The 22,295-nt window shown below is 35.7% G+C and overlaps 1 protein-coding gene across 8 annotated transcripts in view; it reads left to right on the top strand.

The window, feature by feature from the left end:
- The window catches only part of SWEETIE (HEAT repeat-containing protein), a 314,166-nt gene that overhangs the window by 222,047 nt on the left and 69,824 nt on the right, over positions 1-22,295 (top strand). For all 8 annotated transcript variants that reach the window (XM_089806951.1, XM_089806947.1, XM_089806950.1 and 5 more), the window contains exons 26-29: positions 14,629-14,778; positions 15,143-15,192; positions 15,488-15,587; positions 15,678-15,734. In XM_089806951.1, the coding sequence (XP_089663077.1) occupies positions 14,629-14,778; positions 15,143-15,192; positions 15,488-15,587; positions 15,678-15,734 (357 nt within the window). The remainder of the gene's footprint in view (positions 1-14,628; positions 14,779-15,142; positions 15,193-15,487; positions 15,588-15,677; positions 15,735-22,295) is intronic.

Raw genomic sequence — 22,295 nt, 5'->3', positions numbered from 1 at the left:
GGCCTAATTTTGGCATCACTTCAGCTAAGCCTTTGACTATTGGTAACTATTCAATCATTTTTGTGCCTAAACCAAAGAATATGGAAGCAGAATTGTAGTTGATTACTTTGAAGAAGTTCAAGGTTAGATTTAATTGTGACTATCGAGAGATGAATTCTTAAATAAAAAGAGCCTACACTCATGTTCATCACATTGAGGACATTTGGATTGATATGAGAACAGAACTTGACATCATAAAGATTGATTACTGTAGATTAACCTTGCAACAAATAATTGATCTTAATATGTTGGAAATCTTTTCAAATTTCCAAGTTGAAGATGATGGCGACATTCTTGATCTAGAGTTTCATTAAGTCGACTTTGATAATAAATGTCTTTTTCCTATCCAATGGCAACAAAAGGAAGGTACATCTATCATGGGCAGATTTCAATCCATCCTAGTAAACACCAACAAATGGTTAAAAAGTAAAGGCCTTAAAAGAGTAAATCTTAAGATGGCCTTGGATTGTGGAAGTTTTGGTCCTCTTGGTAGGAAATCACAAGAGATTACAGGGAAAGATGGAGTCTCATCTTCAAATGCTAAGGGTTCCCTCAAATTCAAATTGAAGGGAGGAAAAGAAACTAAATCATCTCAAGCTCCTGAGCCAATTCAAGAACCAGTACCATAATCAGAAGAAGAATTGGAAATAGAATCTGATAAAGGAGATTCAAATGAAGAAGGAGAAATCACGATCATATCTCCTCCAAAGCTTGCACAAGCTTGTACGTCTTCTATACATGAAGAACTTTTTTTGCATGAGGTTGATGATGATGTGGATTCATTTTTCACTATTTTCACTCCTTCCATTCCAGTCTCACATGAACAATATGATCACTTAGCAAATGTGTTTGAAGATTTTCCAACTCTTACCAGTGGTCAAGTTTCCCAACTTGATATATCTTTGATAGGATTTGAACTTTTCATGACGGAGTCTTCTCAACATGTTCTTATGCTTTCAACAGTACAGACTGAATCTTGCTTAGTCACTAAAGATGTACAATCTGGATCAATGCCAATGGTCTCCACTATGCTTGCTTCTACAAATGAAAGTTTCGGCCTACCTGCATGGTTGAGTAAAATAACAACAAAGAGAATGACAGTGGTTGTTCTTCCTAACAATCTTCTTGTTAAGAAGAGTAAATCCAAATCTTTGAAACATAAGATTGTTTCCAAAATTTTGGTCGATTTTGATAAAACTAAATTTGTTGAGGTTGCCGAGCCCTTGGTAGATAAACCTATTGAGGAACTTACTCAATCTGAGTACAAGATTACTAAGGTTAAAGTTGGAAAGCAATCACATTTGGGTTGTTTGAAAGATGCTCAAGATGCATTGACCAATGTATCAAAAAGAAATCATGAGCTTTGGGAAAAGAAGAATTGCGGAAACAAGAGATCTCTCATTTGAATGAGGTTATCCAGAAACAATCTTCTCAAAGTGTTGTTGTTATGTCTCAAACGTCTAAAGAGAGAAAGCTGATTGATGTTGCTAAATCTTGGATAGAATAAATCATTTTTGAAGGAGTTCGAGCCATCACAGAGACATTTGCAGTTCTTAGGCATGTCAAAGAGATGAATGAAATTGAGCAAAACTTAATTTCTTCTTTGACTCTAGAAGCAGATAACTTGAAAGAAATCCTTGGCGATTGAGATGAAATGGTGAAATTTGATTTGGATGCCTTGGTTTCATGTGATATTCTTTCGTCAGGTGAAATGTTCTTCAGATTTCAAGGGCTGATTGGTTGCAAGGAGGAGACATTAAGGAAGCTGATTACAAAGTTGCAGGTAGCTTTTGAAGATTGTCAAGCTGTTGAAACAAGTGTTACTTGTGATTTTGAATAGATGGGATGTCATGTTACTGATGAATCTGGTAATCTTAGTGCAACAGAGATAGTAAATTTAGAATATACCAATAGGATCAATGCTGATGTAGGTTCTGAAGATTTTGGTTCACATACGATGAACAAGTTTGTTTTGTATAAATCCTTGACAAAATACTTGTTAGATACTACAGCAATAAATTCTAAAATCGTGCAATCAGCATATGCAAATGCAGTAATAGTTGAAGCCATATTGAAGACTATGGAAATTGTTGATCTTTCAACAGTGCGTGACATCATTGTCAAATTCAAGGCACTGAGAAACAATCTCCAAGATTGTTGTTTTGATTTTATTTCATATTAGTAGTTGTAAAGAACGCATTACATAAAAAGGTATAATTACATGTAATGCGAGTTACATGTATGTAAAAGGATGTAATGCGAGTTGCATGTGAAGTTGCATGTAACCCTTTATTTTTTGTAGTTAGACTAGGTCAAAGATAGTTATATAAAGGAGTAACCCTTTACGTTTTCTTCCACTTTTTTCTCAACTTTGCCTATATAAAGGAGTGCCCCTCATTGTAAAATCATCATTATCTTTATACAAGTTAGCTCTGGAGAAATTGTGCCAACAAAACTTTGTTTGTGTAAGCACTATTTTGAGAGAAAGTGAATAGAAAGGAGCATTTGAGACTTAACTTTGATTAAGTGAGATTGTTATTTGTGTGAATTGTAAGCTTTGTCTATAATTCATTCAAATTGTCTTTGATTCATGATATCTTGTGTTATTGGTAATTGTATCTCGTGAATTGAATAGAAAAGAGTTAAGAAGCAACTAGAGCTAGAGCTTTTACCAGGGGCAATTGTGGAAGTGTATAGCTAGAAGTTTTGTCTGTAGCTTATATTTTTTTCTTAATTCGCAAAATAGCTAAGTATTCTTACTTTTAGGAGTCTTTGTGCCCTAATTGTAAAGTTTTCCCATATAGAAGTATGATTGGACTTAGAGCCAAACCAGTACATTTTTAGCTAGCCTTTGAGTTAGTGAAGGTTTTTCGGTATCACTATTTCTAGCTCTTGATAGAAGTGTAGTTAGAGATTCACCTTGCCTATTACTTGCTCGACGAGTAAGTGGATTTTTTCTTGAAAGTTAAAAAGAAAGGATATTGGTAACATCCTTTTTATAAAATCTTTCGACTTCTTGCTTACCTTGAATTGATCCAAGGAATAGTGAGAAGGGGGAGCTTTCCCTTTAAGAGAAGAGAAACTTTGTCTCACACGCTTTGGCTGGTCATCCTATTTTGCGACTAGATTTTTACCCAAAACTGTCATTTGCAAAATATCCACCCAATAGGAAGATGTGTGAATAACTTTTTTCATTAACATAGACCTTTACAAAATTCAATACAAACTATTGTGGTAACCCATATCCTGGAAGCTGATTCGAGTCTTCCTATTATGTTTTTTGTGATGCTTGTTTCCGTAAAAAGATAGTGGGCATTTGGTAACTATTTGAGATTCAGACTAGACCGTAAGTTGAATGTCAATAGTAAAAGAGAAATTATTGGGTTACATGTCAATACACATGTAAGTCGTATTACATGTAATTACACATTTTCATGTAATACATCCTCTTCAATTACAAACATGTTAGAAGAAGAAGAAACATAGAAGAGAACTAAAATAATCGTAGGGATTGTTCTGAAGGGCCTTGTACTTGGCGATGCAATCTTGGATGATAACAGGATTTGGAGTGCCTGTATTTCGTGCCACTACATTCACCTTGATAACCACGGTGTTACATCTTTTGATAGCCTTTGACTCTCTTTGATGAATTGTCCATTGTCATTTCAAAACTTGATGTGATCAAGTTTTTCTCGCTCAAGTTGTCGTGAATTCTCCTTTGTATATTGACACATTCTAGAGTCTTCGACACTTTGAAGACCTTCACGATGGTTCTCAGACAACCATTGTGAAAATGGAGTCTAGAAGAACTTCTGCTTCTTTGATTTGAAGGATGCCATCTTTACTGGATGTCTTCATTCTTTATAGAAATCTTGGCATATTTTGAATTGCTGCAACATGAAAGTTTCAATGGGATTGAATCCATGAAAGCTTTGAGATTTTAGCTACAATGACGAATCCATTAGGAGTGGGTATTGGAAGTATGGATTAGATACTTATGAAACACGTGTGATGGCTGTAAGTGAAATGGGAAGCATATGTAGAGGATGGAAAATGGTAGGTGGAGAGAGAGAAAACATGAAGTCGGTGATGAATATGCTTTGGGATATGAAAGTGAAATGCATGGGAATGCGTGTAAAAACTCTTGATTTTTAAAAAGTGACTTGGGCTTTTAAGATGAGATTGCACGGAAAGTGGATTACATATATATGCAACATGTAATGAGAAACAGAAAGTGAGATGACACTCGAATATAGGAGGATGAGCTTACATGTAAGTGCATGTGAAAGATGAGATGAAATGCTTGATGACATGGAATGATGGAATTACATGTATTTTGCTGATGAAGTCTAATTGCATATGAAACGAATGGATGCAATGTGCCTTGGCGTGTAATGGCGAGTATGGAATGAAATGATGGACTTAACGAAGAGGTGAAAGGTGAAGTGAAGTGAAACGTGCTCAAGTTCTTGGGAAAGAACTTCCAATTTCTACCAAAAGAAGAAAAACAAGAAAGCAAGCAAACAAACAATGAAAATAAACACAAAACAAACACATACCTTTGGTTTTAGACTTAAACATGCCAACAGGGAAGTTACTTTCGTATGCAAACTCGAATTTGGAGTTTGGGAAAAACCCAAAAGTATAAAAATGAGAATTTTCATCATTTTTAAAGGAAAAATGCACTATTCATGACATATATGTGGACAAATGTGCAATAACAAGCCATAATATGCATGGAAATAGCAAGATAAGCATGAATTGATGAGCAAGTTTGAAAATATCCACTTACTTGGAGGTTATGAGCCAAAAAAGCAAGATTTATAGATTTTGAAGACCAATTCTCCCTAAAATCCAGATTTTCAAATAGGTTTTTCACTTCTTCTATACTTGCATTCAACAAATATTAATGAACAACGAAGGGTCGAATTTGACATGAGAATGCCATAAACGTAGTCGGCAAAGGCAATAGCGTGCATTAAAACTCAAAACGACCCCTCGATCCAAATGTATGGGCTGAAATGTCACTTTTTGAGATTTTTTAGCAAAAATGTGGTTTTTTAATGCCAAAGGCTGGGCCGTTTTTGCAAAAATGTGTCAAAAAAAGATGCATGATTTTGAGTCATTTTTGACTTGTGAATGCAATACCAACTTCCCCAAATCCTAATACATGGATCCAAATGCAAAAATGTGGCTTCAAAAGGCAGAAAAGTGGATAAAAACCCCAATTTTCTGGGCATTTTTAGCAAAAATGTGATTCATTAAAGGCATTAAATGAAGCTTTTTTGACATCTAAAGGTAAAAACGTATTCTTCAAAATTATATATATGGATTAAATGCCAAAACGACTTCTATTTGAGCCAAAAAGTGATCAAAACTGACCCAAATGTAGGCAATTTTAGCAAAAACGTGGCTTAAGAATGCAAAAAATATGAGTAATTTTTGTCTTGAATATGCAAAATCATGTCCCCCAAATGCATATATATGTATTAAAGCTCAAAAATGCCCCTCTTGTGATGGATTTCAAGCCATTATATGGCCAGATCTAAGCATTTTTTATGAAAATCGTGTTCTTGGAGGAAGAAAACATCAGGTTTTTTGACCTTGAATCTTCAAGAACGGGTTTTTGGGATGCAAATGCATATGTTATAAGCAAAACTCACCTTCTTGGTGCCAATTACACATTTTAAAACTTTCAAAAATAACCTCCATTAGGAAAAATTTACCTTTTGGGTATCATTACATGTTTTAAAAGTGTACATGCAAGGTAAAACTTACCTTTTTGGTGCAATGACATGTTTTAAAATTGCCCTCCAAGGCAAAAGTCACCTTTTTGGGGTCATTGCATATTTTTGCAATATGCATGTCTCACATTTTTGGTGTGATTGCATGGTTTTGCAATATGTATTTGCATGTTTTTTATGCACTTAATGCATTTCCACTCAAAATTGCACCTTTTGGATGCAATTGCATATTTTTGATGAAATATGCTAGTAGACATTTTGCACACAACTTAAGTGGTAAGTTAAGTACATGCTAATTTAAATTTTGATGAAATATCACTTAAATGGGACATAAATAATATTTACACTATCATATTAAAAATATAATATGCAAATATCATTATAAAAGTAATATTTGCTAGAGCATTTGATTTAAAACTCAAAAAGTAAATTGAATTATATATTTAATATTAGTGTTACGGGACTTAGACTCGCCTCTGACTCGGAAAGTCAAAATCCGACTCGGACTTGGACTCGGCAAGGACTCGACAAGGACTCGAAAAATTGAAAAACCCATGAAATTCAAAGATTTTTAAGGATTCTAAGATTGTTTAATACATCTTTTAGTCAATTAACATCAAATACATAGTAATTGAGATAAATAAAAGCTACTTCATACACATACACAATTTTGCATAGGTCACATAAGTATAAAAGCGAATTTTTGAAGGAAAAAAACTGAATAACACAATATAAAGTTATAAACTATAAAGTAATAAACATAGTGTCACTCCAGTGTCAAAGACTCAAATGTTTACAATATTTATGGATTACAAAATCCATGGTATCAAATTCAAAAGTTCAAAACATATATCAAAATAACAACTAGAAGATTAAGGCTCATAGTTGTCTATGCCCTCCTACGAGTGCGCCTAAGATAAGTCATAGAAGACTCTAGAGCCATCCTCTCTCCCTGTGTTTGAGGCTGAGCCTGAACCCCATCCTCATCCTCATCATCATCCTCGTCCTCACCCACATAATCCTTGTCATCAGACTGGGATCCATCACTCATAGCCTCAGGGTCCTGCACTCTGTCTCCTCGCCCTCTAGCCTCCTCAACTACCATCGCTACTGCCTCAGCCTCCTGATCCACTCCACATCTTTATCACTGGAGACATGATCAACCATCTCTGTGTTCCACTTTGCATGAGGATCAACATTCTCTAATACAATCGGTGATGTATCGGTGCCAAGGATTTGTCTATGGCTAAGACGAAGGTTGTAGTGAACAAAGACAAGATTATTTAATTTTTTCACTGCCAACCTATTGTGCTTCTTTGAGTGTATGTGCTCAAATAGACTCCAATTACGTTCGCATTCTGATGCACTAGATGGCTGGCTCAAAATGCAAATCACAATCCTCTGTAAATTTGGCACCTGTGTGCCAAACATCTCCCACCATGCATCTGAAACAAGAAAATTTTGAATTATATCAATAGCTTTGAATTTATCAAATTAAAATGGTAATACCATAATAGAATTACTATTAGAAATTAGGATGTAGAATCAAAGATTTTTAGTATTTACTAGGCATCAATTCTATCCTATTTTTCTTGCACAACTCCTCTGCAAATAAGTCCCCTTGAGCTTTCTTAAACAACTCAATCTCACAGACTATAGTTGTTCCAACTGCTGAATCAGGTGACATTCTCTCTACAACATCATAGAGGCTGCTCCACACCTCATCATCAATCTTGAAATGTGGGTTGAATTGGTATGCTGGATTAAGGAAGTAGGCCACTACATGCATAGGCCTGTGAAGTAGATTGTGTCAACGTCTATCAATGACATCTCATATAGGCCCATACCTATCTCGATTCCCTGCAAAAAAAGAGCGAATGGCCTTCTTCACCCTATCCATGCCCTCATAAATGTAGCCCATTGAGGGTTTCTCTCCATCAGTAGTTCGTAGGAGAACAACAAGTGGCTTTACAAACTGCAATCATTATGAAAGTTGGAAGAGAAATAATTAGCTTTAAATTTTTCTTTAAAAAATGAACAATAATTTATAACATAATTTCATAAACAAAATAAAGTTGAAATGAGGACAAAAAGGAAAATTACGGTCACAATATCAGCAATCGGTGTTCAAAAGAAGCCTCATAAAAAACATGATCAGCTGCAACAATCCTTGTAGTGCTCTTTGCATATGATGATGCAATCCACTCCTTACCAACAAATATGCATCTCAAGCCTCTCTTTGAATCAAGCAAAGATTTCAATGTGAGAAAATTGGTTGCAAATCTAATAACCTCTGGACGAGACAACTCCTTTTGCTCATTGTATTTCTTCATGAGGTTGAGGACCCATGTATGATTATATGTAAATTTGCATACACTCCTTCCTCGCTCTCTAATTATTTTTATCCAAGGGAGTTTACGAAGATCCTCTAATATGAGGTCAATGTAGTGAGTAGCACAAGGGGTCCAAAATAAGTGAGGGTGTCTCTCAATAAGAAACTTTCCTGCAGCAATATAATTTTTTGCATTATCTGTAACTATCTACACCACATTTTCCTCACTTACGTCCTTTATCACTTCATCTATTATCTCACAAAGATATTCAACATTCTTTGTTTTTCTTGAGGCATCAATTGATTTCAAAAAAACCGTGACACTTGAAGAAAAGGAAACAAATTAGTATAATGATTAATGATGAATCATAATTTATAAACTTAATCACTTAAGTACAAGTTCTACTTCTAAATTTTTATTGTCTAAGACTCGAATTACAATTACAGTTTACTTGATGAGGAGACAAGAAAGTTGAGGAGTGTTCTACTCCTATCAGTCCAACCATCAGTCGTGATGATGCAACCCTTCCTCTTCCACACCTCACGCCGGTCCTTGATTTCAGCTTCTACATCAACCACCCTTTGCTTCAAAATAGGGCCTCCTAGCTTTTCAGTAGTAGGGGTTTTGAACCTCGGATCACAAACAGCAACGACATTGATTCCAATTTTGCAATAAGGGGACCTAAAACAAATATAATAAAATTTAAAGTTAAACAAATTAGTATATTATAAATAAATTTAAAAACAAAATACAAATTAAAATAAACAAAATAAGCGTATTATTGTCTCTTGAAAGTTGAAAGTTGAAAGTTGAAACTTTGAAAGCAAGAGAAGACATAACTTTAAATTTAAATAAATAAGTACTTTGTTGCATTGAATGAAATGTTGTTGTAGATGAAGAAGTCTCCAAGTGCCAATTTTGCATAATCATGTTTCTTCTTGTTTGAACCCATGCCCTCAAGCGATGGTTGTGTGCCTGGAGCTATGCGTGGAGCAAACATGGAATCAAGTGTCGATTTTTGCTTATGAATGCGAGGTCCAATGGTCACACTCGTAGAAGCAATGGCATTCGTAGGTGGAGTAGGTGATATGGAGAACGAAAACTAAAAGATCCTTGTTGGGCTAGTTGTGCCATTTCTTCATGTTGCTTCTTTTTCAATTGTCTTTTCTCCATTTTTTTTAAAGAAGAGTTTGCATGTCTCGCATAACATTTTGGGGTACATCTTTGCATTTTTTAGCATCACGTCTAGCTATATTTGCTAGGTGATACTTCAATCTATTTATTCCTCCCCCATTATATACTACATCACAGTGCCAACATGTAACAACTCCTTTCTTGTGCTTCGAGATGACATGTTTCCAAGCCCTATCCCTTGCTATTGCACTTGGGTCTACATTAGGGTTAAATGGAGGCCTAGTTCCACTTCCCTCACCCTGAGTCATCATGTCAAATTTCAATGAGTTTGCTGCTAGCTTGCTGTAATATGAATGTAAACAAAATGAGAAGTAAAAAATAGTAGATGGTAGTAGAGACCAAACAAATTTAAACAAAATGAGAAGTAAAAATACTAAAAAATACAAATGTAAAAGTTTAAAACATATTACAAAACAACACAAACAAATGCAACTTGTAGCTTACCTCTTCAAATTTGCACAAAGTCAAACAATGGAAATGCAAGTTTGTAGAAACTTCCTCCAAATGCTCCCTTAAGCTCCTCTCAATGCTTTAATGCAAGCTACAAAGATGCACAAACCATTAGCAATCAATATGGGAGAGCCAACTAGTTTGCTGATTTCTCTCTCAAAACCCCAATATTTTTCTCTAACTCTTTCTTCTCTCTTGTGAGTATAAGAAAATGGTGGAATGACCTTTTTAGGTCAATAACATTCTATAAGAACCAAAAAAGACAACATAAAACATTGCATTTTTAAATTTTTTGCCTTTTTCTTTCTTTCCTGCCAGCGAGAGTCCAAGCCTTGGGGCTCGGCGAGTCTGAGTGGACTCTAATAGGACTTGGCCGAGTCCGAGTCCAGAGGCAGATTCCCTTGGAAATGAAGACTGCCTCGGACTCGCAAAGTCTTGGTCAGACTTGGTGAGTCCCATTACACTAGTTAATATAGTCACTTAAGTGAAAAATCAAAAATCAAACTCAACTTAAAAATATAACATAAAGTGCACTATAGTTACTTTAAGTGAAAAATTAAAAGATAAATTAACTTAAAAACATAACATAAAGTGAATTTAAGTTATTTTTTTCAAAAAGTGAATGTCAAATTAAAAATATAACATGAGATTTTTAATTCGTGCAGTTGCATAAAAAAGGTCCACCTTTTGGGCACTAAATTGGTCATAGCTTTTGATTGCCAACTCCGGTTAAGCCCTAAGATAGATCAAATTAAAGGGAAAACTGAAAGCAATGACTTGAGCAAAATCAAGGGACCAAAAACCAACAAACACACTCAAAAACGAGAAAAAAGACTTTGAAGGCCTCAAAAATCAAGCATAGGCTTGAGAAACAGAAAAATGAAAAAGACTTCACGAAAGCCTTCATTAAAAGGGTTCATTATATTAATTGGAGTTGATTGGTTGATCAATACTAACCAATTAAATAATGAACCAAACTCAGAGAAATGCAAAAGTAAGTTGAAAAAGGTTTGTAATGTTACCTACATTTTGTCATCACAAAGTGCAAGACAACAACTGGCTCTGTTTGGGGAATGCTACTTGTTTATTCTTAAAAACAGAGAGTGACATAGAATCTAGTTCTCTAGGTGTCTTCATCCACTACAATGGGCTATAGAGTCAGGCAACCAAAAACAAAAACTAATCTAACGTGACTAAAGCAAAGCAATTCTAATAAAACAAAAATGTGCAGACACACTTATTGAAAACATAGAAAAGCCTACTTAATTAAAACTAGCCAAAAATGCAAATTTTTAGATGAAACCATTTATTGACTCAACAACATAGCTACCTTTTTTCAGTAGCTTGCATGTTCACATGGAACTTTATATTGATGGAACACGAACAACTAGAGCACTGTTGTCAAGACTTGATGTAACAACTCTTGGAAGAAATAGAAGAAAATACCCATTTGAGGTGAATCATGTGTACTATTGCTCCAAGATACGTCCATGAATTGAACTTGCTCCTCTAGAATTGAACATAGTTCCTTGATGTCTTCTTGAATTACATTTTCATGTTCAGGTTCATGTGGAATCTCTAGCTTTTTATTAGCCTCCAACCAAGCAAGATGCCGGATTGGACATCGTCTTGACGGAAAAAATTTTGAGTTCATTCCAACTACAACTTGGTTTACTAGTTCATCAATCACCAACACCTCAGGATGATCAAGAAGATCTTGCTGATGTGATTTTTGTAAGGACATTACTGTACTGCCTGCCTCAACATGCTGCTCACAAACTTCTAACTTGGGAAAATCTTTATTGTTTATGAGAAGCTCTTTCTCAAGCTTCGGGATAGAACAAGTATGTAAAGTGTACTCAAGTTCATGACCTTGAGACACAAATACATTATCTTCAGCTTGATTAGAACTTGCTTGCATGCCAACTTTTATGACACAACCATCTCGAATCTTGGAAGAAATTTTTCCCTTCCACATCTTTCCATCACCAACCTTCTGAGACTGCGTACACCAGATATGAGAGTCGCCAACTATGTCTTCATTCATTTCTTGGAAGAGAATAGCAAGATCACTAGCTTCAGCTATGTGATGCTTCACTGCTATCTTTGCTAAGGTGCTTCAATTGTAAGCTTCTTAGATGGTGAAGCTAACTTTTGTTGATTCCCAACAATAGAACTGTGAGGAATAGTTGGAAGAGGCCTCCTTGGTAAATCTTCATGAGGAACAAAGAACATGCCTTGAGCTATTTTCTTTTTGAGGGCACATATCTCATTTGTTAACCTTTGTACTACAGGATCTGTCCTTGCACTCAAAGATGAATTTGAAAAATGATTACTTTCTTTGAATCCTCTTGCTCCCATTCTTATCTTCCTAGCACAAATAAGATCATCTTCAATTTCAATCGCCAATGTCTGTGCAACTACAATACTAGTTGAGGCTTCTCTCCTTAATAGAAAACTAACTTCAGGAATTTGTGCATTGACAAAGTAACACTTCAAATTGGTAGTTGTAGGTTGAGCAGCAACTGGAATTCTTCGTGTCAATTTGTTGAAATGAGCAACAAATTCACACATAGGCACATGAGATGACTTCTTCAACTGAGCAAGTTGGGCAAATAATGCATGAGCGTCTTTAGGAGGCTTGAACATTTCCTCAAACTTGGCTATGAGAGTAGCCTAGTTTGTGATAGTACGTGGTGGTAAATGGTAAAACCAATCAGCAGCCATGCCTTGGAGAGTTTCCACGAACAACCTTACAGAGACATCCTTATATTCAATAGCATGAACACCGCATGCAATGTAAAAAGCAACAATATGCTCATCAGGATGTTGTTCTTCACAGAAAAACTTGGGAAAGTTCTTTCATGAGCCATCAGGAAGATCATGTAGAGGTGTAGCTAGATTCAATGGTCTAAAAGCATTTCCCCAAGGACCTTGGGCCATTTACATGTCCTTGGTAAATGCGTGAAACAATTTCCTTCGAATATGGTCTCACAAAGTTGAAAGGAAGACCATTGGCTAAGAGGCAATGTGCAATTGCTTGATCAGAAAGCTCTCTTGCCTTCATTATAAATGCAAAATCCAATGGATGTCTTTTGCAGGCAACAACTTCCACTTCTTCGTCTTCCTCTCCTGGCATAGATACTTGCATGAATGGATATTTGGAGGATACAACTTGGTCATTGGGCAATTTGATTTTGCTCTTTCCCAATGGAGGTCAATTAATTTTATTTTACTTGTTAACCAAATGATCAGCTTCTTGTTCTCATATAAATCCTATTAATTGTGCATCAATCATCCCCTTTCTATCGTTTCTTCATTTGCACATTCCTATTCCTTTATTAGTAGGGCCCATAAAATGAGCTTTGAACCAAGAATATGAGTTATTGAATAGTTTCACTATGACATACATTACATTTCCAAATGTATGACCCATCTCCTAAAACCTCTAACTTGTGGTATGTTTTCATAACGGAGATCCTACATCAATTTTGAATATATTACTTCGTTCACCTTTCCCTGCATTGAACATTGACTATTGATAGTGGCTATTCTTGCACAATACAATCTATTAATCTAATAAGAATTATTATTTTTAATTAGAAATAAACTATGAACATCAAGCATACAAGTGCAAAATTATGATTCAATATATTAAATTAGATAACTTTTTTCTTCATTTCTTTAAAAAATAAATGAAAAAAAACTTGTAAAAGCTCTTCCAAAACATGAAAAAATCATCATCTCAAAAAAAAATCAGTAGAAGAACTCAAGAATGAGATCAAATGCTTACTTTAGATGTTGATAAGTCCTTTGGAGAAGCTATTTGACACCCTACGAATGATCCACTACAATTATAATGACCTTGCTAAAAAAAATGCCAAAATGGAGAGCAAATGAGAAGAGAGCCCAACTGCAAAGAAAATGAGAAGAATGAACATTGAAGGACCTCTTTTATGGCCATTTCAGGGTTTAGTAGCAAAAATGAACAAAAGTAAAATAAAATATAACAATTTAGCACATGGAAAACTCTCATTTAAAGTGATCTTGGGCGTTGAAAATCCATTTGGACCTGTGGATGCGTTAGGATGCCCACAGATGTGCCTAGGAATTGCCGCTTGGGCTTGTTTTGAGCTTCTCCACTATCATCCACAAGTGTGGCCGGCGCTTCTTTGGCACATCTTTGGAGCACTGAGAACCAGAACAAATCTGCTTCAGCATCCACTGATTTCTTGAGAGAATCGGTAGCTTAGGTTAAGATGGCAAAACCATATAATTTATGTATTTCATGAGAGCAATACGAAACATTTGTTACTTGCAATGTTATGAGATTATTAATAGTTTGGTGAAGCTAAAATACTTCTAGGTTTGATTTCATTGCTTGGGCATTAAAGAAGCTAAATCAGATCAAGAATTTTTGGTATCATTAGAATTTAAATGGGAAGCTTGTAACTCCAATATAATAAAAAATCTAAAACAAGAAGTTGGCATGCTGTGAAAGGATAATAATTTCCAATTTCACTAATTAATAAATCTTTAAGATTGAGGAAATAAGAATTGGGGAAATTGGAATGCGTGCATATAACTTACATGTAATGAGTCACTGGACATAGCCTAAGATGGTTGGGTATGGAAGAAATATTTTTTAACATATTTGATACAAATTTTATTTTGATCTAGATCCAATAAATCTTGTCAGTTGAAAAGGGGATGCCTTACCATCTATTCCATTACCATAATTTTACTACTACTAGAAGTTAGTTCTTGAAAACTTGAAACCTAAGCAGCCTATGGCGCAGAGTATATTGATTCAATTTTATTGTTATAGAGATTGTCTGTTTCTAATTTTTCTGTCTTGTTCTATCCAGACAATTTTATCTCTTGTGATGGACATTCTGTTACATGAGGAACATCCAGGAATTGAGCTTCGACAAAGTATTGGTCGTTTGGTAAATGCTATTGTTGCAGTCTTGGGTCCAGAACTTTCTCCTGGGAGCTCATTTTTCTCTCGTTGCAAGGTTTGCTTTCATTTGTTACTTAATGTATGTTATGTAACATTTTTTGAATATTATTTCAAAATTTTATCAAATTCATTTTCATGGCAGTCCTGCCCGTGGTGTAATGATGAGTCATTGGTTTCTATTTCTAATTGGGTTATGTTGTTATGTTATCATTTTTTCTGGTTTCTAAGGTTTTGTGCATTGCTATATGTAACTTAAGAAAGACTTTATGGGGTCTTTTATTTTTCTGATAAGTGCACATTTAAGGTAGTTTGAACCTTCATTATTTGAGTCTTTCTTAATCATGCCACTTGGTGTGCAGAGGAAAAATCAAGTTTCTGTTTCAATAACCTTCACTAACAAGGGTTTTTTGAAATGGCAGTCTGTCATTAAAGAGATAAGTTCAGGGGAGGAGCCTTCGGTTCTACTTGAGTATGTGTTAGTTTTGTTCTGTTGCAATGTTTGTAATTTTAATTGACTGGATACAAATATTCTGATTGATTCTCCTACTTCCCTTCACTATTCACAATTATGAAATCTTCTTGATAGGAACTAATTAATGTTTCTCTTTAAAATATATAATATGGCATATCTGAAGGTAAGTGATAAGAAAATTGATTCATTTGCATGCAAATGCATTTGTATCTAATTTTTATCTATTAAATATAATGATTTAATCATGTTATTACCAATTGAGGCTAACATCTTTTTATCACTTTTTTCTCAGATGTGTGCGATTCAACCAGCAACTTGTACTTTTTGCTCCTCAAGCTGTTTCTGTCCACTCCCATGTGCAAACACTGAGACCAACACTTTCATCAAGACAGGTTGTTTTTCTTACAGCATAATAATTCCTATTCAGCCAAGCCAAATATAATTATACTCTTTCTGTTCCTAATCACCTTTTCTGCTAACAGCCAACACTTCGGCAAGCTGCTGTCTCTACTCTACGGCATTTGGCTGAAAGGGATCCGGTGAGATATTATTATTTAACATATTTAGTACTATGCTATATTCCTAGGCTGTTGTCTTGTAAATTTTATTGGCTTTTTAGAGGTCTCTGTTTCACTTGTTGTAGGTATCTAATTATTTTTTTAGTCGTTCAATTTAAGGTAAGCAAAGTGGAAATTCTAATGTGAGCAAAAAGCTATTGTTTAAGATATACTTGCATAACATTTAGGTATGGAGTCTTTAATGAAGGGAGCTTATATATGATAGATATGTTGGAAAATAGATGGAATCCTTCACGGAAGGGCTGGTTGAGTGGAATTTTGATTGGGTTTCCAGAGGAAAGCCAGGCCCAGCTTGAGGGGAAGCTCTTCTTAGAGTTTGACAAAGGGAATGGATCAATGATCTATTTGAGAACAGGAAGACTTCCAAAGAATATTGCTTAAGGAATGGCCTCTTTGGGGATTGCAATTAGCTGAGAAGGATCCCTCAGCCCAGCATAGGATGATTGTAATCTGGGTTGTATGCACTGGTTCAATTTTAGGACTTTAAATTATAGAACATAATTTTCTGTTTCAATCAATAGATGGTGGCTTATGAGAACTCAAAATACCTCTTCTTCATGTCCTGTACTCAAATTTCTACTGTGTTTTTGTTCTATGAATGCAAAGTAATGAACAATCATTTTTCAGACTGAATAGAAATTTGGTTCATACAAAGTCAGAAATTATGTTTGTATTGGGACAAACCATTGTCTCTTCTGATTAGTCAGTTGATGACTTGATAACAATTTGTATCCTGGCCTAATCACTGAGAAATACACGAGAAGCTTCTGCTAAGGATGCACAGTTGAAGAATTCCAGGAGTTATTTTGACATTGTAATCCATGATATGAAGAAGGATGTTCAATAAATTGAGAATAGGTGGATTGGATAGGGTCAATGTGATTGAAGAAATAAATGTTATATTGTTAATGGGATGAGTTACTTAGAAAGAAAACTCACTTATTGTGGAGGATTTTGTTGGGAGATCCTCACTGCCAGTAGCTAACAATCAGCTACTGGTAGTTGCACTTTTGAATTTGATTACATTTTTCCAATCAGGCTGTTACTTATCTTTGAGGCTTTTTAGGTTCGGAGTCCTTTACCCTTATACATCTAGCCAAAAATGTTCAGCTACAGTAAGGAAGAAAGATATTACATTGATGTCTGCAAGTAAACAAAATACGTCAGTGAGAGTCTGAATGTACAATCAGCTATGAATGGAAAGTACCCGGTAAAGGATCTCAGGCCATGAGTAGTTATGAAACACGGACAAAATTGAAAGGTGAACAAAGCATGAGGGCATGGGCTTATAGAACTTTATAATATATGTTGTTAGCCTCTTATAGATTCTGTAGGCATAGTCAAAATTCTGTTTTATAAATAAAACAGATGGCAAACTGTGTTGTGTCTGAAATTTGAGTAATTGTAAACTTTTTATTCGAGATTGGCTAAACATTGGCATTGGAGGAAACAGCGTTTTTATGTTAGAAATGATGGTTAGCTCTATACGGGCCAAGATCACCTGCAATAATTCTTCTACAAGATAGAGTAGCACACAATAGCTGGAAACTAGAGGAAAATATGCAAAATGAGTATTGGTGCATTCATTCACTAATTCACAAATGAAAAATACAAAGTGATGTAGAATGATATTTACAAAGAATAGACAAAGTGTAAAAAAAAATCTAATAACATATCACAAGATTGACAAACTAAAAGTAGTAAAATGACTTCTAACTAAGACTACATAATAATCTTGATATAATGTGCGTAAATATTTTCACACCAGTCCCCCATTAGCTCAACTTTGGAAGGTTAAGTAAAAGTTCAGGAGGAAAAATGGGTCTGGAGAACAAGGTACAAGTAATGGATCAGAAACAATCAAGTCCATGAAAAAACATAATGAATATTTTCCATAGGAGAGATCAAATGAAGAAATTCTGGATCTTCTCCAAGAAGTAGCCTTTGTACCAATGATGAGTGCTTGAACACACAAGACAATTAACTAATCGCAAACAATATTTCTCTCTTTTCGAAGACACAAGATTCACTAGTAATTGGAGAAGCCATCCTTATAATCTAGATGAATAGGGAATCCACATTAAGAGAGGTACATCTAATTGCAACTTTGATGTCCTCACAGTTGATAAAGATGTCTCCTCCAAAATAGGAACTAAAATGCCTAAATAGAGAAGTGGAAGAATTAGATCAACATCTGAAGTGCATTTGAAGGCACAAGAGATTGGATGACATTGCTGCCATCAGACAGAAAATGCAGATACTGCAATGTATCCTCTAAATATATTATTCAGACTCCACAACTAGGAATGTGATGTTTGCAGAAGAGGCATTGAAATAAGGTGAATTTGGAAAACTAAAACTTTCCTATTGCAAAAAATTGTTCAAAGCTCTCAAACAATCAATATGGAACTTTGGAATAGCAACAAGTGATGGAGTAGAGATCTGAATGCATGTCATGTCACCACATTGTTCATCCCTAAATGCAGCATCTACGCAAGATGTTTGACTGTGAATATCAATTGCATTTGGAGATATTGAATTAGAAGAATCTTCTATGCAAAGCTGTCTCAATTCATAAGTTAAGTAAATTTTTTTTTATGTCATCAAGCTCCTTTTGCAGGCATTCATTGATTTTATGCCGTATCATTCCATAATGATCATGTTTAATTTTCCATGGACGAGAAGACATGATTACAACCAGCAAAAATAAATGCAGTTCAATGAAGTAAAATGAATCCTAGCCAAAAGATATAACTTCTCTAGGTGTCAAATATTCAAGTTTATCATTTAGAATGTGTAAAATTGACATGTTGAAAACAAGACATGTGCCTCAAACTGAAAAAGTACATAGATGGTTGTGAAGAGCTTGTCAGTACCATTCCAATTCATCTGAATTCTATTCATCAGTAACGAACTGGCTTGCAGAAATCACACAAAGCAGCCCCTACACATTGAGTTTACCTGTGGTGAAGGGTAAATACTGTCTTCATTTCAGCTAAGCTATTTATCGCACATATACCTGTCATTTAACATGGTTATACTCTCTCTTTTCAATATTTGCATAGATTCTTGATGGTCTCCGGATCATCCGTAGCCATTGAGTCTGTGTAAGGTTGTTGAGCTACTGCTATCATGCTTTTATTGTTCTCACAAAGAACTTTAAAGGAATCAAGTCAGCCATCCCTTTCAGGTTTTAGTCGACTTTTTTCTTATATCATTTTGTGGCCCAAGGAAAGGTAGGTTTACATGTGTTCTGTTTTTAGTAAATACTTATTTGGAATCCTTCTTTTGGCAATATGATCTCTCATGCCAAGGCCTTAATTTTTGTTTGTGACGTACACACTGTTGGGTGGATATTTTGCAACTGACAGTTTTTGGTAAAAATCCAATTGCAAAATAGGATGACCATCCACAACGTGTGAGACAAAGTCTCTCCTACCTTAAAGGGAAGGCTCCCCCTTCTCACCGTTCCTTGTATCAACTCAAGGTAAGCAAGAAGTCGAAAGATTTTACAAAATGGGTGTTATCAATATCCTTTCTTCTTATCTTTCAAGAAAGAATCCACTTACTCGTGGAGCAAGTAATGGGTAGGGTGAATCCCTAACTACACTTCTATCAAGAGCTAGAAACAGTGATACTGATAAACCTTCACTAACTCAAAGGCTAGCTGGAAATGTACCGGTTTGGCTCTAAGTCCAGTTGTACGTCTATATGGAAAAAATTTACAATTAGGGCACAAAGATTCCTAAAAGTAAAAATAACTTAACTATTTTGCGAATTAAGAAAGAAGTATAAGTTATAGACAAAGCTTCTAGCTATATATTTCCACAACCGCTCCTAGTCAAAGCTTCGGCTCCAATTGCTTCTTAAATCACTATGCTCTTTTATTGAACATACAATAATAGCATGAATCAAAGACAAAAGCGACAAATTACAATCAAAGCTTTTAATTTGCTCTATCACAATTGCTTCCAGACAAAGCTTTGAATTTAATTGGTTCTTTTTTTCACTTTTCTCGAAATTCATACTACATAATCAAAGTTATGCTTGCACAAATGTGAGAGCTTTCTTGCATACAACAAAAGATGATTTTTACAATGAGGGGGCACTCCTTTATATAGGCACAGGAGTTGAGAAAAAGGTGGAGAAAAAAGTGGGAGCAACTCAACCAACTTTGACCTAGTCTAACTAAAAGAGAGAATATAGGGTTACATGCTGTTGCACGTGCAACTTGCATTACATCTTTTAACATACATGTAACTCGCATTACGTGTAGTTACACTTTTTCATGCCATGCATCCTCTCCAACTACAAATATGAAACAAGAAGAAGAAGAAGAAAGATGGAAGAGAATTGAAACAATATTAGGGCTTGTCCTGAAAGACCTTGTACTTGGCGATGCATTCTCGGATGATCATAGGACTGGGAGTTTCATGTGTCACTACATTCACCTTGATAACCATGGTGTTGTGTCTTTTGATAACCTCTGATTACTATGAATTGTCCATTGTCATGTGGAAACTTGATGTGATCCAACTTTTCGTACTGAAGTTGTTGTGAATTCTCCTTTGTAGATCAGCACAAACTGGAGTCTCTGACACTTTGAAAGCCTTCTTGACTATGTCTGGATTTAAACTAGGAATAACTTTTCATCAACACCTTTACCTCTTTCTTTTTTTTTTTTGAAGTAAAGTGCTTGGCACATGGAAATGCATGCAAATGGAGATTGCTGATTTTCCAACGGTACTTAGGGTCTTCAAGATGTTATTGCACGGAAAGTGGATTACATGTAAATGCAACATGTAACGGGAGATGAAAGGTCAGATGAGATGCGAATACGAATGGAGGATGCACTTTACATGAAAATGCGAATGAAGAATGAGGCGCAAGAAGCTAACAACTAATCATCTTCAGGGATAGGAGGATGGGCCTCCCACCCACCCCGTGAACTATTGCTATGGCGGGTTTGAATTGGATAGATAGTGCCACAAGGGGTTAGTGAGGTGGTTGTCCAATAAAGCGGCCCATTAGATAAGTATTCCCCTTCTCTCCCTTCTTTCGATCCCACTTATTACTTGAAACAAGGGGGCGGTCCTATAAATGCATACTGCCAGTATGGAAGCAGGGTGATAAGTTCATTATTTTGTAGTTTCTGTGAGGCTAATAGCTTTGTGGCCACTAACATCCCCAAGGAAGCCGATGGAGCTCATCATCTAACCTAGGACCATTGGATTTTCCAAGTCTGGAAAGTTTTCAATTGGATGGTGGACCATCAAAATGTCGTCCATAGAGATTACCTCTTGCATCAAGCAAGCTACTATTAAGGAGCACTTCCAATTAAGTGGGCAAATTACAAAGTTTGACAGCCTGGATGCGGAGCCATCGAGATTATTATCCACCTAGAAAGATTTAGGTTTGGCAATTTATGAGAATCCCTGAACAAACCTCCTATAAAAACCACATAAACCAAAGAACCCCTTGAGCTGTGCGAGGTTTGTGGGAGTAGGCCAATCCACAATAGCTCTAATCTTTTTAGGATCAACTCGAACATCATTTGCACTAATGATATGCCCAAGGTAATGGAGCTCGGTAATGCCAAATTTGCATTTAGATACCTTGGCACCTAATGACTCTCTCTCTCCAGAATAGAAAACACCTCTTTAGATGTTGTAAGTGCTTCTCCCATGGCTTAGTGAAGACCAAGATGTCATCAAAGAAGATCAAGACAAATCTCCTCAAGTGCCTTCTGAAGACCTAGTTCATACAACTCTGAAATGTAGCGGGTGCATTGGTTAGCCCAAATGGCATAACAATAAACTCAAAGTGGCCATGGTGACATTAGAAGGTTGTCTTCTCAATGTCCTCTCTCTCATCCAAATCTGATTGTATCCATATCGTAAATCAATTTTGGTGAAGAAGCATGCCCCATGAAGCTCATCAATCCTAGGAATGGGATACCTATTTTTAATTGTTTTCTTATTCAGTGCTCTATAATCGATGCACATGCACGTTGTCCCATCCTTCTTCTTTACCAAAACTACTGCTAAAGAAAAAGGGCTTTTACTAGGACTAGTGTGCCCCATCTCCAACAACTCTTTAATTGCCTTCTCTATCTTATCCTTGTGTTTCTTAGGATGATGATAGGGAGTAATCATAACTGGTTTGGCTCCCTCCTCGAGCTCAATTACATGCTCTATCCCCCTATTAGGAGGAACCCCATGCAGAATCTTGCCAAATACTTTAGTGTGCCTGTCAAGTATCTCCTGGATATTTGGTGGATGATTGTTCACTTGTGGCTCCCGTGAAGCTGGCATAGTGAAACATTTTGCTACCCACTTTATGTCATTATGCTGAAAAAGTCTTTGTATTCTCCTCAGGGAGACTACTCTGCAACTACCATTCAAAAGTCCTCTGAGTATAACAGTTTTGCCCTCATACTTGAATCTCATCTCCAATTTTGCTAGGTTGAGTGTGAACTCAACTAGCGAAGCCATCCATGTCATGTCGAGGATAACATCATAG

This window comes from Cupressus sempervirens, chromosome 10 (assembly GCF_028749045.1).
Source record: "Cupressus sempervirens isolate cs-2001-9-10 chromosome 10, ASM2874904v1, whole genome shotgun sequence".
In the NCBI taxonomy this organism is placed as follows: Eukaryota; Viridiplantae; Streptophyta; class Pinopsida; order Cupressales; family Cupressaceae; genus Cupressus; species Cupressus sempervirens.
This window is presented reverse-complemented; position numbering and strand designations above follow the sequence as displayed.